General features: G+C 39.0%; 1 protein-coding gene across 1 annotated transcript in view; it reads left to right on the top strand.

Annotated features, from left to right (window-relative positions):
* ccdc39 (coiled-coil domain containing 39) overlaps nt 1-19,744 on the top strand; it is a 33,500-nt gene extending 13,756 nt beyond the window's left edge. The window contains 11 exon segments of the mRNA XM_036597717.1: nt 1,689-1,853; nt 3,347-3,484; nt 7,072-7,248; nt 7,250-7,281; nt 9,342-9,465; nt 11,136-11,295; nt 11,513-11,619; nt 13,793-13,933; nt 16,891-17,070; nt 18,765-18,853; nt 19,364-19,744. Coding sequence (XP_036453610.1) covers nt 1,689-1,853; nt 3,347-3,484; nt 7,072-7,248; nt 7,250-7,281; nt 9,342-9,465; nt 11,136-11,295; nt 11,513-11,619; nt 13,793-13,933; nt 16,891-17,070; nt 18,765-18,853; nt 19,364-19,559 — 1,509 coding nt within the window. The 3' untranslated portion in view covers nt 19,560-19,744.
* The last annotated feature ends 332 nt before the right edge of the window (nt 19,745-20,076 follow it).

The raw sequence follows: 20,076 nt of genomic DNA, 5'->3' as shown, positions 1-20,076 counted from the left end.
GAGAGCGGGACCCCTCCAAATGTCCATACTGACCGCAGTAAAATGTAGTCAATCAGCCAAGTCTTTGACTTTGACTTAGGTGCTGCTTCTTTAGCTTTGCGCTGAAGCTAATAAGCTAATGAAGCGGACAAATAATGGGCCCTACAAGTTAGCACTACATGCTAATAAACTGCATGCTTAAATTATCACATGCTTGTCTCAAACAGCTTCGAGTTGTTAAGTAATCTCAAATAGACATGCTTAAGTGCTTTGTGACTCTGTATGGCATGTCGTTAGTTTAGATTAAGATTTCCCTTCACCGGAACTAAGGGGCCTAAACCAACCCCTAAAAAACAACCCCATAGCATCATCCCTCCTCCACCAAACTTTACAGCTGGCACAATGCAGTCAGGCAGGTAACGTTCTCCTGGCATTCGCCAAACCCAGACTCGTCAATCAGACTGACAGACAGAGAAGTGTGATTCATCACTCTACAGAATTCGTTTCCACTGCTCCAGAGTCCAGCGGCGGCGCTTTACACCACTCAGTCTGACGCTTGGCATGGTGCTTGGTGATGTACGGCTTTCATGCAGCTGCTTGGCCTTGGAAACCCATGCCATGAAGCTCCCAGTGCACAGTTTTTGTGTTGATGTTAATGTCAGAGGAGGTTTGAACTCAACTTTTATGCGCTATGCTCCTCAACACTCAGCGACCCGCTCTGTAACTTTACGTGGTCTGACACTTCGTGGCTGAGTTGCTGTGGTTCCTAAACGCTTCCACTTTTCAATAATACCTCTCACAGTTGATCATGGAACATCTAGGAGGGAAGACATTTCACAAAACGACTTGTTGCAACGGTGGCTTCCTATTACAGCACCACGCTTGAATTCACTGAGCTCTTCAGAGTGACCCATTCTTTCACAATTGTTTGTAAAGGCAGGCTGCATGGCTAGGTGCTTGATTTTATACACCTGTGGCAACAGGACTGAATGAAACACCTGAATTCAGTGATTAAGAAGTGTGTCCCAATACCTTTGCCCAAATAGTGTATTTCTTTATTTGGGGTTTACAGGATGCCACTTATGCCATGCCAGTTCTTTGAGACCAGACTGAGAGCTAGAGCTGGACGATATGACGGTATTTACCGTTATCATGATAACATTACATCACAATATGTCACAATAGGTTCTTCTGAGCATATCATGGATGTAGTCAGCACTTTAACTGCAAGTCATTAAAAAGAGAGCATAATCAGTCTTGTTTGATTGGATTTAGTGCGGCACAGTGTGTGCAGTGTTGAATACAAGTAAATGGATTAATAGTTTTTGGTAGTATTTTTAAAACGTGGCACTGCTTTGTCTGTTCTAACTTATGAGATGCCACAAAAAAACAAATATCATGACATATCATGAGTTGTAAAAAAACGTCAAGCAACATATTATTACATTTTGCCATATCGTCCACCTCTGCTGACAGCTGGATATTTACCAAACCTGTAGAGATGTCAATGACTGTAGCTGTCCTCATATACCATCATTTATCTCACATTCTATTCAATTTTTATTCCAATTACCCTTTTCTTTCAAGACCCAGCATTAATTAAAAAGCAGTACTGTGCTGGCTCTGGTCACTGTGATTCAGAAGTGACCTATGATTTGCTAGCATCCTCTTCTAAGTTTTGCATCTGTGTTCTTCTTTCTTCTCCTCAGGACTTCCAGATCCAGCTGCTGGAGAGGAAAATGGCTCGTCTGAGGGGTGAGGTGAACACGGAAGAGAAGCAGGTTCTGGAAAAGAGAACCTCTGAGCTCAGCAAGGCTCTGGAGGAGAAGAAGAAGACGGCTAGCATGCTCACCTCACAGCTCAAAAAGCTCCAGGTGAGGCCAACAAAGCTAAAAAGACAGAAACTGGTAACAGTGTCTGTTGTACAGTGATGCTGAGCACCAAGTTGGGAGTCTATACTATAATCATTTCTCACAGCACTGAACTGAGAGCAGTAGTGTAGGCTTGGGATTCACTGCTCTTTAAATTTAATTTAAAAGTGATTCTTCAGTTGGGCTGTAGACTTCATATACGTCAGTGTTAACCAGTATTCAGTTATGTTATTATACTCTAGTTTAAGTATCATTCCCAAATCATGAGGTTTAATAGGCAGTTGCCTCCCCCTGTGCAGCTATAACAGCCTCCACCCATCTGGGAAGCTTTCCACAACATTTTGGAGGAATTCTTGCCCATTCAGTCAAAAGAGCATTCGTGTGGTCAGGCACTGATGTTGGACAACAAGGCCTGGCTCACAATCAACGTCCAATTTGTTTAGTGGGGTTGAGGTCAGGGCTCTGTGCAGGCCACTGGAGTTCCTCCACACAATACTCATCAAACCGTGTCTTTATAGACCTCGCTTTGTGCACAGGGGCTCGGTTATGCTGGAACACGAAAGGGCCTTCCCCAAATAATTGCCACAAAGTTGGAAGCATATAAAATATCTTTGTATGCTGTAGCATTCACATCACCCTTCACTGGAACTAAGGGGCCCAAACCCAGAAAAACAGCCCCAGCCCATCATCCTTCCTCAACCAAACTTCACTGTTAGGTTTTTGTGCAGCTGGTCAGCCGTGGAAACCCATTTTGTGAAGCTCCCAATGCACATTTTTGCTGATGTTGCTTCCAGAGGTAGTTTGGAACTCTGAGTGATGAAACAGAGGACAGGCACTGTGCGCTTCATCACTCTGTGTGTTTACATGGTCTACCACTTCGTTGTTAGACGCTTCCATTTCACAGTAATAGCACTTACAGTTGTCTAGGGCAGATCTAGCAGGACAGAAATTTCAAAAGGTGGTGTCCTATGACAGCGGCATGTTTAAAGTAAGTGAGCTCTTCAGTTCAATACATTCTACTGCCAGCGTCTATTGAGACTGCAAGGCTTTGTGCTTGATTTTCTCTACCTGTTAGCAATAGGTGTGGCTGAAACACCTGAACTTATTAAGTAGTAACTTACTAAGTAGTAACTTTTGGCTATATGGTGTACACCTTTATAATAACAGGAACCGTTTCAGATTCTTTGAAAACCTACCCAGGAGGTACGAAAGTTCCTCTTATAGAAGAATCACCCTCAGGTGCTTTTTTGAAAAGGTTAAACCTCAAACAATGTTCCTAAGCCACTGTATCAGATGACTAGTAAGAAAAGTTTATGTGCAGCTGTTTATCACTGTAGATTCTATTGGACCATTTTCATAACTGCAGATTATAAAGAGGAATTCTCTATTACTTGACCAGAAAGTCTAAATTAAAGAATTTATAGCTTGATATGTTTGTTTAAATGTATGAGAACGCAGCTTTTTTGCTCTTTACAATATCGAATGCATATTTTCAGGATGATATCCGCTGTCTGAGAAAAGAGACAGAGAAGACAGGAGCAGAAGAAAGAGACCTGACCACCAAGATCGAAGAACTGCATCTTTTCAATGACACTTCTGACAAAGAGCTGAAGAAACTGCGACTTAAGAAACAGGTGACACAACTATGTTCGCTTTTCAGATTTTAACTTGAGTGTAGATCAACACTTTTACTTTCTGTATCACTTCACGAAGCGCCAGAAATGACCCGAAATGCTCAGTTTATGGACATGTAGGCCACATTTAGCAGGTGCCACAGCTTCAGTACGTTGCCAGGCATGCTCGGAAAAAACTATTTTTCAGACACTGGAATTTACGGACAGCAAGACACTCCCACTCACCTCAAGAACCCCCTGAGAATGTCATTCATTGCTCGTTCTTTTGCTGCTTAAAACTTTATTCTCTGTTCATTTATAACCAAAATACTTCTCCTCGTCGACCACTGAATCTATATTAACTATTATAATGTCTAATAGTAGCTACATCATTAAAGTTACTGATTATCTCGTTATAATTTAGTGTCAATCAAAGCTCATATTTAGGACTTTAATGTGATCTATGAGCTGATGATAATAATAATAGTAAGAACAATAAGAATAATAATAATAGCATGAAATAATGTTTTAATTAAAGTAATACTCCCTTTTTCCTCGCCTGAAACCTTCATTTCATTTCAAAGTTAATCTGAAACTAAAAGTGACCAACAAATACCATATTAAATGACTAACATGGCTTATTTGAAAAAGGAACACACTTTAATTTAATATCCAGAACTGACAATAAAGACGCTATTTAAAATGTACGAAAATACATGTAAGATTTAACGCAATGTGGAAACCTAACATGCCCATTAACAAAGCACAAATAACCTTTCATATAAATGGTCTGATTTCAATGGTACAATTTCACTTGAGGCATTTACTAAAATGTCTTCAATCTGTCCAAAATCCATCTCAACTAGTCATTCATAAAGTGCCTTTTTAATCGCCCTAGCTGTTCTGGTAGCTTTCAGTGTGATGAAGTGTAATGAAGGTTTTAGCACATATTCTGCAGGTAAGCAGTTTATACACCACTGCCCAACACATGCAGACTTTGTAAAATATAGTGACATAATCTATATGTTATCTATATCAAACCCACATCCAAATACCAGAACTTATTCATGGTTAATTTTGAGAGGGAAGTGGTTCTTTGTAGAAAATGTTGGGGACTTTCCCTGGTCTTAGTGATCATGGGTTTAAGGTTCCATAAATAGAAATCTTTCACAGAAAAATGGAAGGAATATTAAAAGATCTATCATTTTGAACTATTCCAAACAGATTTTCGTCCATACATAATATAATAATTTTGCAGTCATGGGCTGGAGGGTGGGGAACCAGCCTTGTGGCAAGAAGGTTGTCAGTTCGATCCCCTGAGCTGACAGTACATGACTGAAGTGCCCTTGAACAAGGCATCTAACCCCCAGCTGCTCCCCGGGCGCTGTGGATAGGGCTGCCCACCGCTCCGGGCAAGTGTGCTCACTGCCCCCTAGTGTGTGTGTGTGTGTGTGTGTGTGTGTGTGTTCACTAGTGTGTATGTGGGTGTTTCACCGCACGGATGGGTTAAATGTGGAGGTGAATTTCCCCGTTGTGGGGTTAATAAAGGTTAACCTAAATAATATGTTGCTTAATTATTTTCAAACACAATGATTTCATTTTATTTGAGAGTAAGCTTGTGCGTGTTGTTTCAAAACAGTGGTGTAATAGAAATATGAATTGTTATTGGAATTAACGGAACGTCCCGTTAATAAATCACAGTTTTGTGTAAGTATTTTTAGGTCAAAATAAACTTACAGAAATGTCCAGACACCTTCGCGCATGATCAGCCATGTAAATCTCACAGACAATGCATATTTGGGGTGTTTTTGGAGCTGCACACACAAGATTAGGAAATTCCCATACGTGTCCCAGACACTTTAGATTTCATGGGACGAATGCTGGTCATTAAATTCCCGGAAGCCTCAGCTTTCATGCATGACCTGTCATGATGCAGCCTGCTGTTGAGAAGAACATTAATATTTATGAGACTGACAACTGAAAGCTTAACTTCCACTTGACTGTTTAGACGTTTGCTCAGCCTCAGTTACACATTTTCGTCCACATTATTTGCAGCCATCTTCCACCAATATGCTCTTTGCTTTGATTGAAACCAGTCAGCATTTTTTTTTTTTTTCCAGAAAGCTCATGACGTTTTGCTGTAGGGTAAATTATACCAGGAATATTTTATGTAGCTGAACAGGTTCGAATAGAACCTGTTTTTGATCACCTTGTATCCTCACCTCAACTGCTGCTGTAACTCACATCGGAATTTACACCTAGATTGTTTTAATCATTCTCATGGTGTCTGTAATATAGCAGAGGTGGTCTTCACTCATAACAGTGACTGATTTTCATAGATCTCTTTCTCAGTATTACTATGATAGGCCACAAACTGTAGTCATCAGTTGTCATTGGTTAATCTTAATACCTCTCTATTAATACTTAATACTTCTGGTTTCTTTTTTCTTTTTCTCTATATTCAATGTTGAATATTCATTGATAATTCCTGTCCTCTGTTCATGTTGCTCTTGTCTTGTCTGTTTGTTTTGCTATCCAGTGTTGACTAGAGAAGGATAGGTTCCGCTCTTGGTTTGTCCTAAGGTTTCTTCCCCTTGCTCTTAGGAAGGTTTATTGCCACTGTCACCTTTGGTGATGCGGACCAGGGCCTGGGCCCGGATATGCTGTGAAGCTGCTTTGTGATAACATCTGTTGTAAGAAGCACTATATAAATAAACTTGACTTGGCTTCACACTGTGAGAGCCAGTCAGGCTAAAGTACAGCCTCCGCATGGTGGAGGCAGTTTTAATGTAATGTAAAGTCTTACAGCTAAACCTCTCAAATTAAATAATGAGAGAATCCATATCCCTCTACAGAAAAACTAACCCTGCCATGTGGAGGCTGAACTTTAGCCTGGCTAGCTCTCACTTTTAATTGTTTACATGCTTCAAAATGGTGCTACATTACAGCCACCGAGAGAGTGAGTAAAATAATAGGTGTGAATTCTGTGACTTAGATACGAAACTCAGTAATAAAAAAAAAAACACTTGCAGTAAGTAAGTTAGTTATATGGCATTGAAACAGTCTTCATGATAGATTTTCAGAAATCTCACCGACTGCTGTGGAAATTCCCAGATGACGTTACTATGGGATTTTAGGAATATGACCAAATTGACATCAAATTGAGACCGTTTAGCTACGTTATGTGTTAGTTTGTGTCCCGCTGTCCCTTATTAACACTGCCACTGTAATGTTTGTACTTATTTCACTTCCTGTTGAATTATTTACAAATGGTTTACATTTGCCGCAGAGGTGTGTAGATTGCTTGGATTAAACACAACTAATCTAACTAATCTAGCAAAAAAACAAAGTACTTAGGTTGTGCTTCGCTCTTTCCTGTTGCTGTCCATTCTGTCCATTTTTATAAATAGCAGTGTTTATATAAATAGTCTTTATTTAAATATATAAATAGTTTAGTTCAGTTTAGTTCCCCCGTAACCCCGACAGTACGTCCTCTGAACTTTTCTTAAGACCACATCAGTTGTGGATGGTTTAGCAAAGCCAGAAAAAGCAGCTCAACATCCAGCTCTTCTGAAATAAAGCCCATTGCAACCATTTCCCTGCATTAGGACAATATGGTGGAAGATAACATCCTGAGGCTGGAGGTGAAGCGGCTACGGGACCTGCTGTACAACAAGGCGGGCGGCGTTCTCTCTCTGGAGAAGAGGCGGCTGCAGCTACAGGCGGCCATGAAGGAGCGGCAGGAGGAGATCCGCGTGCACAAGGAAACGCTCACCAAGCAGCTCAAAAGTCACCGATCAGGAGAGACAAGGACTCAGGTGAGGCAGAGTGACAGATGGCAGGCCTGGACCTGTGTAGATCAGAGCTGTGTTTTGTTTTGGTTCTGAAGTGAGCAGGGATATTCCTTACCAGTGCATTATCACTTCTGTGATTATGCTTTGTTCTCAAAATGTTCTGTATTCTGGACTTACATAGAAAAACAAAAGATTTACGGGGTGATTCAAAAAGATTCATCCGATTTCTTTATTTCACTTGTAAATCATTACAGAACAATGCAGTAAACTGTAAATGGTTTAAATGAGCATAAAGTTATTATGTAATTTTACAAGGTCTCAATATGAACCTCCTCCAGCTGTACGGACAACATCAACGCCATAGTCAAACTCATCCCATACTTGATTGAGCATGTCGGGTGTCGCTGCACTCACGGCTCTTTCAATGCGATTCCGGAGATCATCCAGTGTTGTGGAACCAAGAACGAACGCTCTGAGCTGTTGGAGGTTCACTGCCGATGAAAATCACGTTGCACCCCCTCTTTCAATTGGATTGTGATTGGTTCCTAGGCGCCTCGGTTGTAAGAATATGGCGCTTTGAAATCAGATGAATCTGTTTGAATCACTCTGTATAATTTCAAGCATGTAATGTGAAAATAACAAATGGAAATGTCTGATGCTGCAAGTGGAGGGTGTTGGACAAAACCACAAAAGTGAGTACATCCCTGTTCAGTAGCACTAAATGTCAAATGACTTATAACAGTATTTATTAAAATGACTACATACTGTTAAATTGAAAAACAGGATAGTTGTTCTTACGTATAACTAAAAATGATGTGGTTAGAGAGACAATATTGAAATTACATACTCCACTGTGGAAAGTCATCGAACCAAAAAGTGAGTACAGCTAGGATGTGGTTTCCTATTAAGCCCAATTATTTAAGCCCTATTACACCCTTTGATTAAAGTATTCATGGCTGTTTGGCTTTTCGTTTGTTTGCCAGACAAAACCAGAGTACGAATTCAGACAGTAAAACCTTACAAAGAAGGAAAAGGCAAAGTGCCAACTGTGAAACATGGTGGAGGTAGTATGTTCATTTGGGGCTATATGAGTTCAGGTGACTTTAATAGATGGCATCACAAACACTAGTGTGTACACCAAAGTACTGAATGAAAAGATGAAAGGTACTTCGGTATATAAAACTCTAGGTAGGATATTTTGATAGCTTAAATCACCTGACCAGAAAATGCTATCAGAATTAAAACTATGAAGCTGAAGTCAGCTTCCTATTCGCCAGCCTCTTGTCCAGATTTTCCCATTCGAATAGGAAGCTGACTTCAGCTTTGCTTTAAAACTAGGATAGTAGGGTAGTTTGATAGTCTTAATGTCCTTATCAGAAAATGTTACCAGCATTAAAAGAATAATTAGGATATTTTAATAGCCTGAATCAGCTCATCGGGGGGAAGGTAGTAATATTAAGCTGAGTCTGTACTGAAGTAATATTCGGTAGACCATAGCTAGCATGGCTAACTGCTAGGTAGCCTAAGTTTGAACTGACAGCCAATGGTAAATAAGTTTGTTTTGCTTATGGTTGTTAATATTTTCAGCCGAAGAGAGATGACCACAGCCTTTTCACATCTTTTTATGTTTTTTTTGCACCAAATTATGGAGAGTAGTATACGCATATAGTAATAATAAAATAATATAATAAAAAATATGCATATAATAATAAAAAAAGTTATAATAAAAGTATTGATAAGCATCAGTATCGATATTAGTATCGATAAAATCCTAACAATAACCATCCCTACTTTTAGCATTTCACCTGCTGTTCCAAACTGAGAATTGGGATTGAGGTCTGATGATTTTGTTGGTCAGTCGCACTGTCCAATCATGTCTGTTCAACCGGTTGCATACAGACACCCTACAGTTGTCATCCTGGATTGTGGAATGTCAGTGTTGTGTTCTGCTTCGACAGTTGAATTGAAGGCATAACCAAGTTTTAGAGAAACGTGAAATTATGCATGCGACTAAATTCTTTTGTCCAGGGAGACGTAGTCCAGATGTTCAGAGTGCTCAATGGTTGGTAATGATCTCTTCACAGTGCTGAGGTGCATGAACGACTGTCCAAAATCGACAAGATGAGGAAGAGATATGAGATCATGACCATCGCAATGGCTGCGCCAGAAGGAGAGGAAGACAAATCACAGGCCTATTACATTATAAAGGTAGATGATCTTTAATATTAGTCACAAATAAGTGTGTTTGAAATGACTGCATGCTTTGGAGTCCAATCATCACTCCTCCATTTTTTACATGAGAAAAGAGCAGTTTTTTCATTGTGAAGTTGGTGCTGTTGAGCTAACTAGCAAACTTCAGTTTGTCAATGTGGGCCATTTAGTTCTCTCAACAAACCAACACATAAATTTGCAGCAATAGCTTTTTCCTGTGGCCTGGTGCATCACTAGGTCCATCATTTTGTATGTAGTGGGCCTGTTACGATCATGATTTAGCACATAATTAATGGTCATACGAATAATTGCGATTAACAATTTAAGGCCCAATCCCATTTCACTTCTTGCCCCTACCACTTAGCTATTACCCCTGTGTTTTGTGCATTCATGTCTAGGGGGTAGGTGTGCCGAGTTGTATTGAGATAGAAGGGTAGGGCGACGTGTTTGGGCTACATGGCCCTCCAAACAGAGGTTCTTCAGAGTCACACTCCAAATAATGTTATGAGAAAAAAGGAAAAACTGGCAAGATGGCTGAACAAGAGACCAAAGTAACCCACAAATGTGAGAATTTTCTCTGATAAAAAATTACGATAACCACTGTATTATCTTAGTTTAATGTTGTTTCAATGTATTATGATCCTTTTCTTCATAACAAGCATAAAAATCGCAAGTAATAACTGATGTCTCGGTACCTAGCTAAATTCCCCGTTCCACCTTAAATGGTTTACCTTAAATATTCGAACTGCAGGCGAATAGCTGACTTTAGCTTCATACCACTGAAGAAATAAGGGTGGGCCATAATAAATAATTGCCCCCCCCTCTTTGAAGGCATATGATGCCCTAAATGTAACTAAAGCCCAGCAGTGAGGAGCTGAACTTTACCCTCCTCTGCTGTCACTGCAGACTGGCAGTGTCGCCTACAGAGCAGCGCTGGTAGCTGTTAATGAAGTAATGTTCTTTTTATTTGAGGGTCCCATTTCATAGGGAAGATTTCAACCACTACCCCTTGTAACTCAGTTCCAAGGGGCAAAGTGACACTTGAAAACGAGGGGTAGGGGTAATAATAAGAAATGGGACTGGGCCGAAGTGTCTTTTTTGTTTATTGTATGCAACTATTAAAGCACAAGCCTAAAGTGGCCAAATTGGCTGTTTAACGTTTTTTGTTTCTTAGCTATTATGGTTTAGCAGCTCATAACTGATGACAGACACAGCAGCTCAAACAAACATTACTCCCTGCTGCCCCCTAGAGGAGTTCAGAAGTAATAGCTGCTGCAATTTTTCCTAAGACTTTCCTGTTTTCTTTTTATTTACATGTGTTTGCCTTGACCCAACAGATGAAAACGCACCCAGTTCACATTGTGTTTGTTGCAGTATAAACATAGGACCGATTTTTTAAATAAAATATTTAGAATTTCAGTTTTTGCTTGTATTTATTGGACTAATATCTCCATTAACACTGTGCTGATGCATATTGAGCTTACTGAGTGCCATATCCCATTTGCTGGCATAGTGCTGGAGATGTCTTTAATACTGTATGGTCAGAAATAACCATGAAAGTGTAGAAGAGCAACACGGTCCCAAAAAATAAATGCACAAATACAGCAAATGAACAAAATTTATGCCATATCACATCTCAGACTGTGTTTTTTATCTGGCTTTTAAAGGCAGCTCAAGAGAAAGAGGAGCTTCAGCGTGAGGGGGACGAGCTGGACGCCAAGATCCGCAAAACAGAGAAGGAGATCAAAGCCTTGGAAAACACGCTACATGTTGTCAATAATCGGAACGGCACTTACCGTAAATCCTTCAGCAAGGCCACAGAGTCCAGTATGTCCCAGTCTTTCTCTACTTGACTGTAGTTATTCAAGGAATTAATCATTAAAGGCTGCTGTTTTGTTCCAGTGTTTTCAAGAAGCAGCTCCAGATTCCAGAGTGGAGATTCCAGAACTAGGCTTAACATTTGTCTGGAAACTCTGCCAGTAGATGAGCATATAATTGTGTAAGCTCTGCTGAACCCATTAACAGTTGTGGCTTGTTTTGGTAGGTCCTGAGTATCAGGAGAAAATGAAGTTAGATGAACAGAAAAGAGCAGCTGAAGAGAAGTACAAACACAAGAGACGGCAGATCAGGGAACTTCAGGAAGACATTGGGGTCAGTAGCAGGTTGTCAATCACCTCTTTGTAGTGGATTAAGAGCTGTTTCTTTCTTTTCAGAGAGTGAATTACATGCTCAGCTGTATTTAAGCCTTCACTTGATCTGTCTGAGCTTAGTTTATTTTCTAGGTAGAAATAAGTGAACACATCCTCAGAGAACACACTTCTGCACATTTCAATGCACAATTACAGTTTTTTTGCTGAATTTAATATAAGAATAAAACATAAAATGTGGCCTGTGCAAAAGTCATGGCACATTTTGTATTATATTTTGTTTTATCTTTTTCCAATATGTTAAACCCAGAAAATAAATAAAGTTTGCATTAAAAGTTGCAGCAAAATGTCATATATAGGTTCCCTGTAGAGGACGTGTTAACTTATTTTCACTCTGAAAAACAACAGAACATTAAAACACGTACTTTGACTGGGAGTGTTTAAACTTTTGCCTACGACTGTATGTTCATAATCGGTTCATAGCACCTAAAATTTGGAGATCTGATGCAAAATGTAATGTTATTCCAGTACCATGTGTCTGAACTAACATTTAAAATTATATAGTTTTGCCCCATATGCATTAGAGGTGGGAAAATGATCAATTCTTAGATGCATCGCAGTTGCATCTCGTGAAAGACTGAATTGATTCACAACATGATATAATTTGATGTTATATAGGCTCTGTGTTTTCCCTGCTGTAAAATAAATTTAGGGCTAGTAATGAAGTAAAATAAAAAGATAATGACGTGATTTCAAACAGGTGATACCAGCAGGTGATTGTATCCATGATTTGATACAAAAGCAGCATCCAGGAAAGGCCTGGAAAGGGATTAGGATATTTCACCTTCGACAGTGCATCATATAATTAAAAGATTCAGCATCAAGAACAGTCATTTATTTATAAACGATATAACCACATTTGTCAAGCGCTACAATGCATAGTTTCATCCACAAATGCCAGTTAAAACTAAAACACTCTGCCAAAAGTAAACCTTATGTTAACCATGTCCAGAAACACCGCCGACTTCTCTGGGCTTGGAAGCATCTGGGATGGACCATCATACAGAGGAAACGTGTATTGGGTTCAGACGAATTAGGTCTTTTTTTGGATGAAATGGATGCTGTGTGCTCCAGACCAAAGACAAAAAGGACCATCCAGACTGTTACCAGTAACAAGTCCAAAAGCCAGGGTCTGTCACGGTATGGAGTTGTGTCAGTGCCCTAAGCAAAGGCAGTTTACACTTCTGTGATAGCACCATTATTACCAAAAAGTACATACAGTTTGGAGCAACATATGCTGCCTTCAGGACAACATCTTTTGTCAGGGATGCTGTTTTGAACACAATACAATGGCATTTTAAAAACGCAAAACACCACGTACTGTTGCACACCTTAAAACTTGTGTGCAGTCAAAATGGGACAAAACTTGACCTGAAACGCTGCATCACATGATGTCTTTAGCCCCTAAACGTGTTGTAAACGTTGTGAAAAGCAATGACAACATTACAAACTGGTAAATACTTTATTGTCCCAACCTTTTGTGAAATATGTTGCAGGAATCAAAATTAAAATGCGTTTATTTTGAAAAAACAATACAATTAATGGGGTAAAACATGATACAATATGCTGTTCATATAATCAAATATAAGGCCTAAAGTTCTATTAAACACCACTGTAACCTAAGTAACATAACTATCCGAACTTTTTCTGATTTGAGGTTGTAAATATTTAAACAAATTCTGTTGAAAGTGCAGATTCAGTACCTTCACTTGATGTCACATTTGCGTTTGTAAGCACAGGAGATCTTTTATTATGATTTGAATCTGATAAGAAGATACGGTTGCGGACACAGTCTTGTTTTCTTTGGAAAGGAAAAAACATTCTTTACATTCTTTACACTGTTGCCATGCTTTAGAGATTAACATTAACGTTGAAGGAGGCTGTGTTTGTACATCTAAGATCCTCAGTGAACTTATCAGAAACCGGAATCAAAGAAACTACTAGAAGCAAACAGTTCAATAGTTGAAACGCAATATTTTAATTTCAGTTGATGTCAGATATCAAATTGAGTTTAGATACACGTCATAGCCAGTTTTGCTTGCTTTTTTATCAGTCACTACACATAATTCCAGATTAAAATCTGCATTTCAAAACATTCTGTGTTTTTTTTTTTTCAGGGCATGAGCAGCTCGCTGAACAGCCTTCTTCAGGAGTTAGCTGCACAGAGCGAAAAAAACGGTGACGTCCAAGCATGCATTCTTTCTCTGAACAAGGAGCTCAATTCCCAGCAAGAGAAACTGGGCAGGGTGACCAAACAGGTCTGACTCACTGCACTATTATCACAGTCAGACATTGGTAACCTATTTGCTGGGAAACTGAAAGCAAGTACCAAACATGCCTGTAATGTTTTATCTCGTTTAACCACAATACAACCAACTGATAAGAACACTAGTGTTATTATCGGTTGACACTTTCGTTTTTGCTACTTGATATACTTGCAGTGCATATATCTACTGAATTTACATACATAATGTCTTCCGACTTAGTGTTTATAAAGATAAATATATAAAATTAATATGGAAAAAAGTATTCAGCCATTATTTAAAAATATACATATATGTAAATGTTTAAAATAATAAGTTCTACATGTTAATGCTGCAAAAATGAAAATAAAAATGGGACCTGATGTCATTATAAAAGCCATTGCCATTTGCTGGAAGGATGTTGGGAAGTAGCAATTATGATGAAGGTGAAGGAGTTCACTTGGAAAAAGTTTCAGGATGAGCTGAAAGCGGCAGGAACAACAGTTCTACACACATAAAATAATTAGCAATGAACTGTGCCGCAGTCTTCTCCATTCCTCCCCACACAAAACTCCTCAAAAGTAGAAATAAAAAAGAAGCGCAAAGATGCACGTCTTAAATTTGCACATCAGCATTTAGACAATTCTGTTTTGGAACAATATACTCAGTCAGACGAAATTAAAATGGGATCCTTTGTGAACATTCACCCGCAGTGAAGTATGAAGGTGGGAGCATCATAATGTGGGCTGCTTGGGAACATGAGTGGAATGTGGTCCTGGGAGATATTCGATTAGAATTCGATCTTATCGGTCAAGAAAGGGAAGAAGATGACAACAACCCTAAACATACAGCCAAAATAACTCAAGGCTGGTTTCTAAAGCAGGTGGAAGTAGTCGTATGGGCTAGATCAGGCGTCGGCAACCCAAATGTTAAGAAGAACCATTTTGTCCTCTCACCAAAAACCACTTTGGGAGCCATAACATTTTATGTTCATTTTACCATCTTGGCTGTAAATATGTCTCAGTATGTGCTGATGTGCTAGTATAGGCTAAAAAATATAATATAAACAAAAACACAGACTTACTCTGCTCTGCTTTAAGCTTTAGTTTAGCTATAACTGCTTTTCTTGCATCTCCAGCAGGAAACTTTTCCTCAAAACTAGAATAGTTTCTTGTAAAAGGCTGAAGTCAGTCGCCTGGCCTAGACAATCGCCTAATCCCATTGAAAAGGTATGGAGGATTTTGAAAAATGCAAGTTCATCAGAGGGACCCTCGTATCCTTTATGGGGTATTGAAGATGATTTACCAAGAGGGATTGGTCAAAATTGAACCTAATTACTTCTTACCATAGAGGTCTCAAAGCCAACAACAGCTTTACTAAGTACTAATATTATTCATTTGTGGTGTCTGAATATTTTGCCCCACATCAGTTTTGTTTTTATTAAATATATCTTTGTTTATACTTGTTAATACATACTTTCACAAATACAAAGTCAAAAATCATTATATGTGTGAATATGCACTAGAAGTATGTAAAGTAACAAACAAGTTTTATTGCTTAATTTAGAACATCTGATATGATCCATTTAAATTTCATTTGAAGTTGAAATATTATGTAATAGATAAAACTGAACGCCAGCGAGTTGTTCTGTTGTGGCATGAACTGCACACGCCCAGTGCAGAATGCAGTTACGGCATTCCGAAAGGATTAAAACTGTTTTGAAGACAATAGACCTATCACATGCCATTAAACACACTCATCTGAATCATCATGTTGTTAGATCTTCTCTGCCCTTATAGACCTGCTTCTGACCCCAGCCTCCCTTGACTCGTCAGACTCCGACTCAACAGTAGCACCATTATACAGTACTGTGCAAAAGTCACAGACCATTTATTCCATTTATTTCATTTTCAGTCAAAAGTACAGGCTCTTCATTTTTCAGGAGATATTTCTGAGGAGATTAGATGGAAGCATAAGGGTTAACAGAGTTTCCAAAACTGGATTTGAAATAGTAAAAAGACCTGCTAGACACGGAAACTGTCCCCATCAGATAAACAGCTTTCATCTTTGAGAGAGAGGAGAAAATCAAGCTGCTTCAGATCTGAAAACATCCACAGGTGTTTTTGTCCATCCTTCCACTGTGAGAAGAGGACTCAGCGCTGTGGGTCTGAAAGGATGTGTAGCTGTTCAAGAGGCCCTCACAGCAGATGATATAATATAAGTAAAATTATCTTATAGTCAATAAATCTAACATTTGTCCTTAATTTAAGATTATTTAGCTTACTTCTAGACATTTTTTATCTCTTCTAAATAATTTTATTAAGTAAAATTAGTATAGTTCACTATACTGGCAGATCATTTTGCTTGTTGTAAGAAATGTGCTTGAAGCCAGCAGAATTATCTGCCAGTATAGTGAGGTCATTTTACTTAATAAAATTACCTAAAACAAGTAAAAATGTCTAGAAATAAGCTAAATATTCTTATAATCAGTGCACAACCATCTCAAAATGGGAAACATTAGATATATCGACTAGATTAAAGATCGTTTCACTTGACAAGATACCATTTTTTGCAGTGTAAGAAAGGGAAACAGGCACATCATAAAAAACAAAGAAGCTGCTGGTGCTCTTAGAACAATGGACTGACCGCAGCATCCTAAATGTGCGATTGCTTGGATGGTGAGAAGTAGAAAATGCCAAACCAACTTCTAAGACTGAACTTTGGAGGTGTGAAAAAATAAATAACCCTGCAGATTTCATTGAAAAACCAAGCAAGTCTCCTGAAAAGTTTGAAGGTGAAGACTAAAAAAACACACAAATATGATATTATACTTAGTTATTGACCATTTTGACTGGAAAGTAAATAAATAAAGGGTGGTCTCTGACTTTTGCACAGTACTGTATATGATAAGCTTTGAAAAGCCATTCATACGTTGAATTTGGTGAAATATTCCCACTGTTCCTCTGCTGCAGTGCTCCAGACTCACGAAAGAAATTCGGTCAGCTAAGAAGACCAAGGAGGAGACCTTTGAGGAGCGGGACATTGAGCTGAAAGATCTGAAAGACTTGAATAAAACTGTCAATAAGATGCTTTTGGAAGTCATGGAGGAGCATCCTGACCTCCAGGCCACGTTGCAGATGTACTTCATGCAGGTAGTGCATTGTATAGATGATAAATAGGAAAACACGATATTTTGAGGATCCACTGTAGAAGCTTTGTAGATACTTACCTTGTTTTCACTTCCAACCAGCTGAATTTCTGTTCAGTTAAATGCAACTTTTCTCTAAATCCCAAAGCTAACGCTCACTCTAACCCTACTCTTAACCTCAAACCAAAACTTAATTCTAACTCTAAACCTGGTCCTGCTCCTATTCTTAACTCTAAAGGCCCTTACACACCCAACAGGATTTGTTCGTGTGATTTATTCAGACGACAGTACATTCATTCAGATATGTGCATAACTGACAGTGTCTTGCACTTCAAACGTGATTTTTCAGATGGCAAAAATGCAACTGTTGATTTTTGCTGAACTCATTGACCAATCATGGTTGCCTTTGCTGTTGGCATGGCGACAACCAAGATGACGGAGCAGCTGTGTTTCAGCAAACAGAACTTTTTTCACAAACACTAAAAGCAGCTCAAACTGAGCTACAAACATCTTGAGTTAAATGTGGAAGAGCTCAACGTTTCAGCTTCTGAATGAAGTGATGAAGCTCTTCATGGTACTTTCACTTCTCCAGAATGGACAGTAGCCCAGCGTCTGTTCTGCTGGGAGCAAAGAATTAGACCCTAATTGCACTTAAAGACATTCAACCTGTTTGTTTTGTGCTTCATCTTTTGTGGAGCTGCATCACCAAAATCAGCTCAGACTCAGCTGAGAGTTCATCTGTGAGTAAAAGCACTTGTAGTAAGTTTCAGCTCCTGAATGAGGTGGAGAGACTCTCCATTCTCCTCTCACTTTTCCGAAGTGGAATGCATCCCACATTTTTGCCCATTTTGTGAGGAACAAGGGAACTTTTTTGATTTAGTTGATATATATTCTGCCAATATACATTTTATTAATATATATACTCTTCGCGGAGAAAAACACGACGTCACATCTATAGTTTTAATGCAAAAAAACGTCTGAATATTTTGCATTTTCCTGTTGTTTTTTCAAGTTCAGTGTGTAACCGCCGTATCACTGTTTGTTAACAGTAAGTTTGTTTACATGTACTCAATAATCCAATCATAATCGGATTTCTGCAATTGTCTGATTATTCAAATGAGCATGTAAAGTCCGATTAAGAAATCCAATAAAGAGAGCTGGATTTTAGCTCAATAATCGTATTTATTCTCTTGTATCGCATGTGTACCCTTACTCTGATTTCTTTCGGTTTTCTCAGTCTGAGCATGTGCGAAAACAGGCCGGAAAGGAGCAAGCAGCGCTGCCGCAAGACGGCAGCAAAACACTTTTGGAGTGATGCTGAAACCAAATACATGCTTGATGAAAGTGGCGCAGTGTTTAAAAAGCAGCATCATGAAGTTTTACATTATGTTTATGTCCCGTCTTCTTCTGTGAGTTTATTGGCTGGTTGCAAAGCAGAAATCTGAATACTGCCTGACTCATACAGACCCGGAGTTTCCCCATTATCTGATTACCCAAATGCCTGTAAATGCGTTGATCAGATTACTGACAAAAAACTGATTTCCTGCAGTTATCAGATTATTAAGTGCATTGAAACGCACTCAGTGTGCCTTTATAGACGTGGGATCCTTGATCTCTTTTTAATTTACTGTATTGCAGAATGAAGCAGCAGTTTTACTGTGCATGTCAATTTTTATCAATGTATCTCTTCCGATGTAGGCGAGTCTAGCCCTCCCCTCTCCTGCCTCCACCCCATCTAGTCGGCAGAGTTCAAAGATAAGCTCAGCACGCAGCTCCATCTCTCTGAGGTAAAGCTCTCCACAGATTCCTCCACAGCAGAGATCTCCACCTACTCAGCTCTACTTTTTTTCGGTGCACATTTGTAAAGCAGTTACTACCACATAGAAATCTCTGTACCACGCAATTCATCTTAATTACGATTCTTTACAAAATGATTCAGTGCGTCATGCAGTCTCGAATAAATTAAAATTCAAAAGTATTCTTAAAAGTGCACTGAATACACAAACTCATTAACACAGTAGTGAGCTATAAACAATTAAAAAATACATTTTATTTATTTTTTTGTGTAAAACAATCCATACTTTTTTAGAGACTTAAAAAAATTAAAATACATTTTTATTTTTTGTTTGATGCATTTGAATCTCCAGCTCAACATGTCTTGATGCATCTTACTGCATCTATGCATTTTTCTTACTCCCTTAAACCCTGTTATAAACGTCTTCTGTATGCCGTACAAGCAGAATGGAATTTGTCAAATGGTCTTTATGTTTATTGTGTATTGTTCTTGTCTGTGTTAGATCCTCAGGGTCATCAGCCGGCAGCAGCCCCAGAGGCTCAGCAGTGCAGTCTCCCACAGTAAAGATGGTGGAGCTGGGACTGGGGCTGTCCGTCTCGTCTCCTCTGATGTCCAGCACTTCTCCTCGAGCCTCTTACAGCAGCGGCAGCAGCAGCAGCAGTAGTAGCGGCAGGAGCAGTCAGCTCAAGAGTCCATAACTAGCAGCTCTTCCTCCATAGGGCTATAGCAACTGTTTCCTGACCATAGGGCTCCATATTTTACAGATAAGCCACATTCACTGTTCTACACATTTGATTATACAGTGTCATGCAAACAACTGAAGTGGTTTAATGTGGGCATTGTGGGTGTTTATGTGGGCATTGTGGGTGTGTTTGCTTATAAAAGACTATAAAATTTGAATAAATGCAAATAAGCATTACTACTTGTTTTCTGCCCTGGTCTTTTTTTTTTAAAAAATGTTTTAAGTGGCCTAAAAAGTTAAATTAGTCTGTTTTTATGGATTGCGCTGTCATGCCTTCAGACATTCCTGGTTTCGTTATCTGACTGAAAAGCCTCAACTTTTAATCTTCAGCTGGGAAAACCTTCATGAATATCTGTGAACATTGGAAAAACACAGCAGCTCCCGCAAGTCATTTAGATTATTGTCATTACTAATCTGCTGCACACGAAAAGCTCAGGGTTAGTTCATAGTTAAAGGGGTAGTCCACTGATTTA

The sequence above is a fragment of the Colossoma macropomum genome, unplaced genomic scaffold (assembly GCF_904425465.1).
Source record: "Colossoma macropomum unplaced genomic scaffold, Colossoma_macropomum, whole genome shotgun sequence".
NCBI classification, from domain to species: domain Eukaryota; kingdom Metazoa; phylum Chordata; class Actinopteri; order Characiformes; family Serrasalmidae; genus Colossoma; species Colossoma macropomum.
The sequence above is the reverse complement of the archived record's forward strand: the minus strand, read 5'-3'. Positions and strand labels throughout refer to the sequence as shown.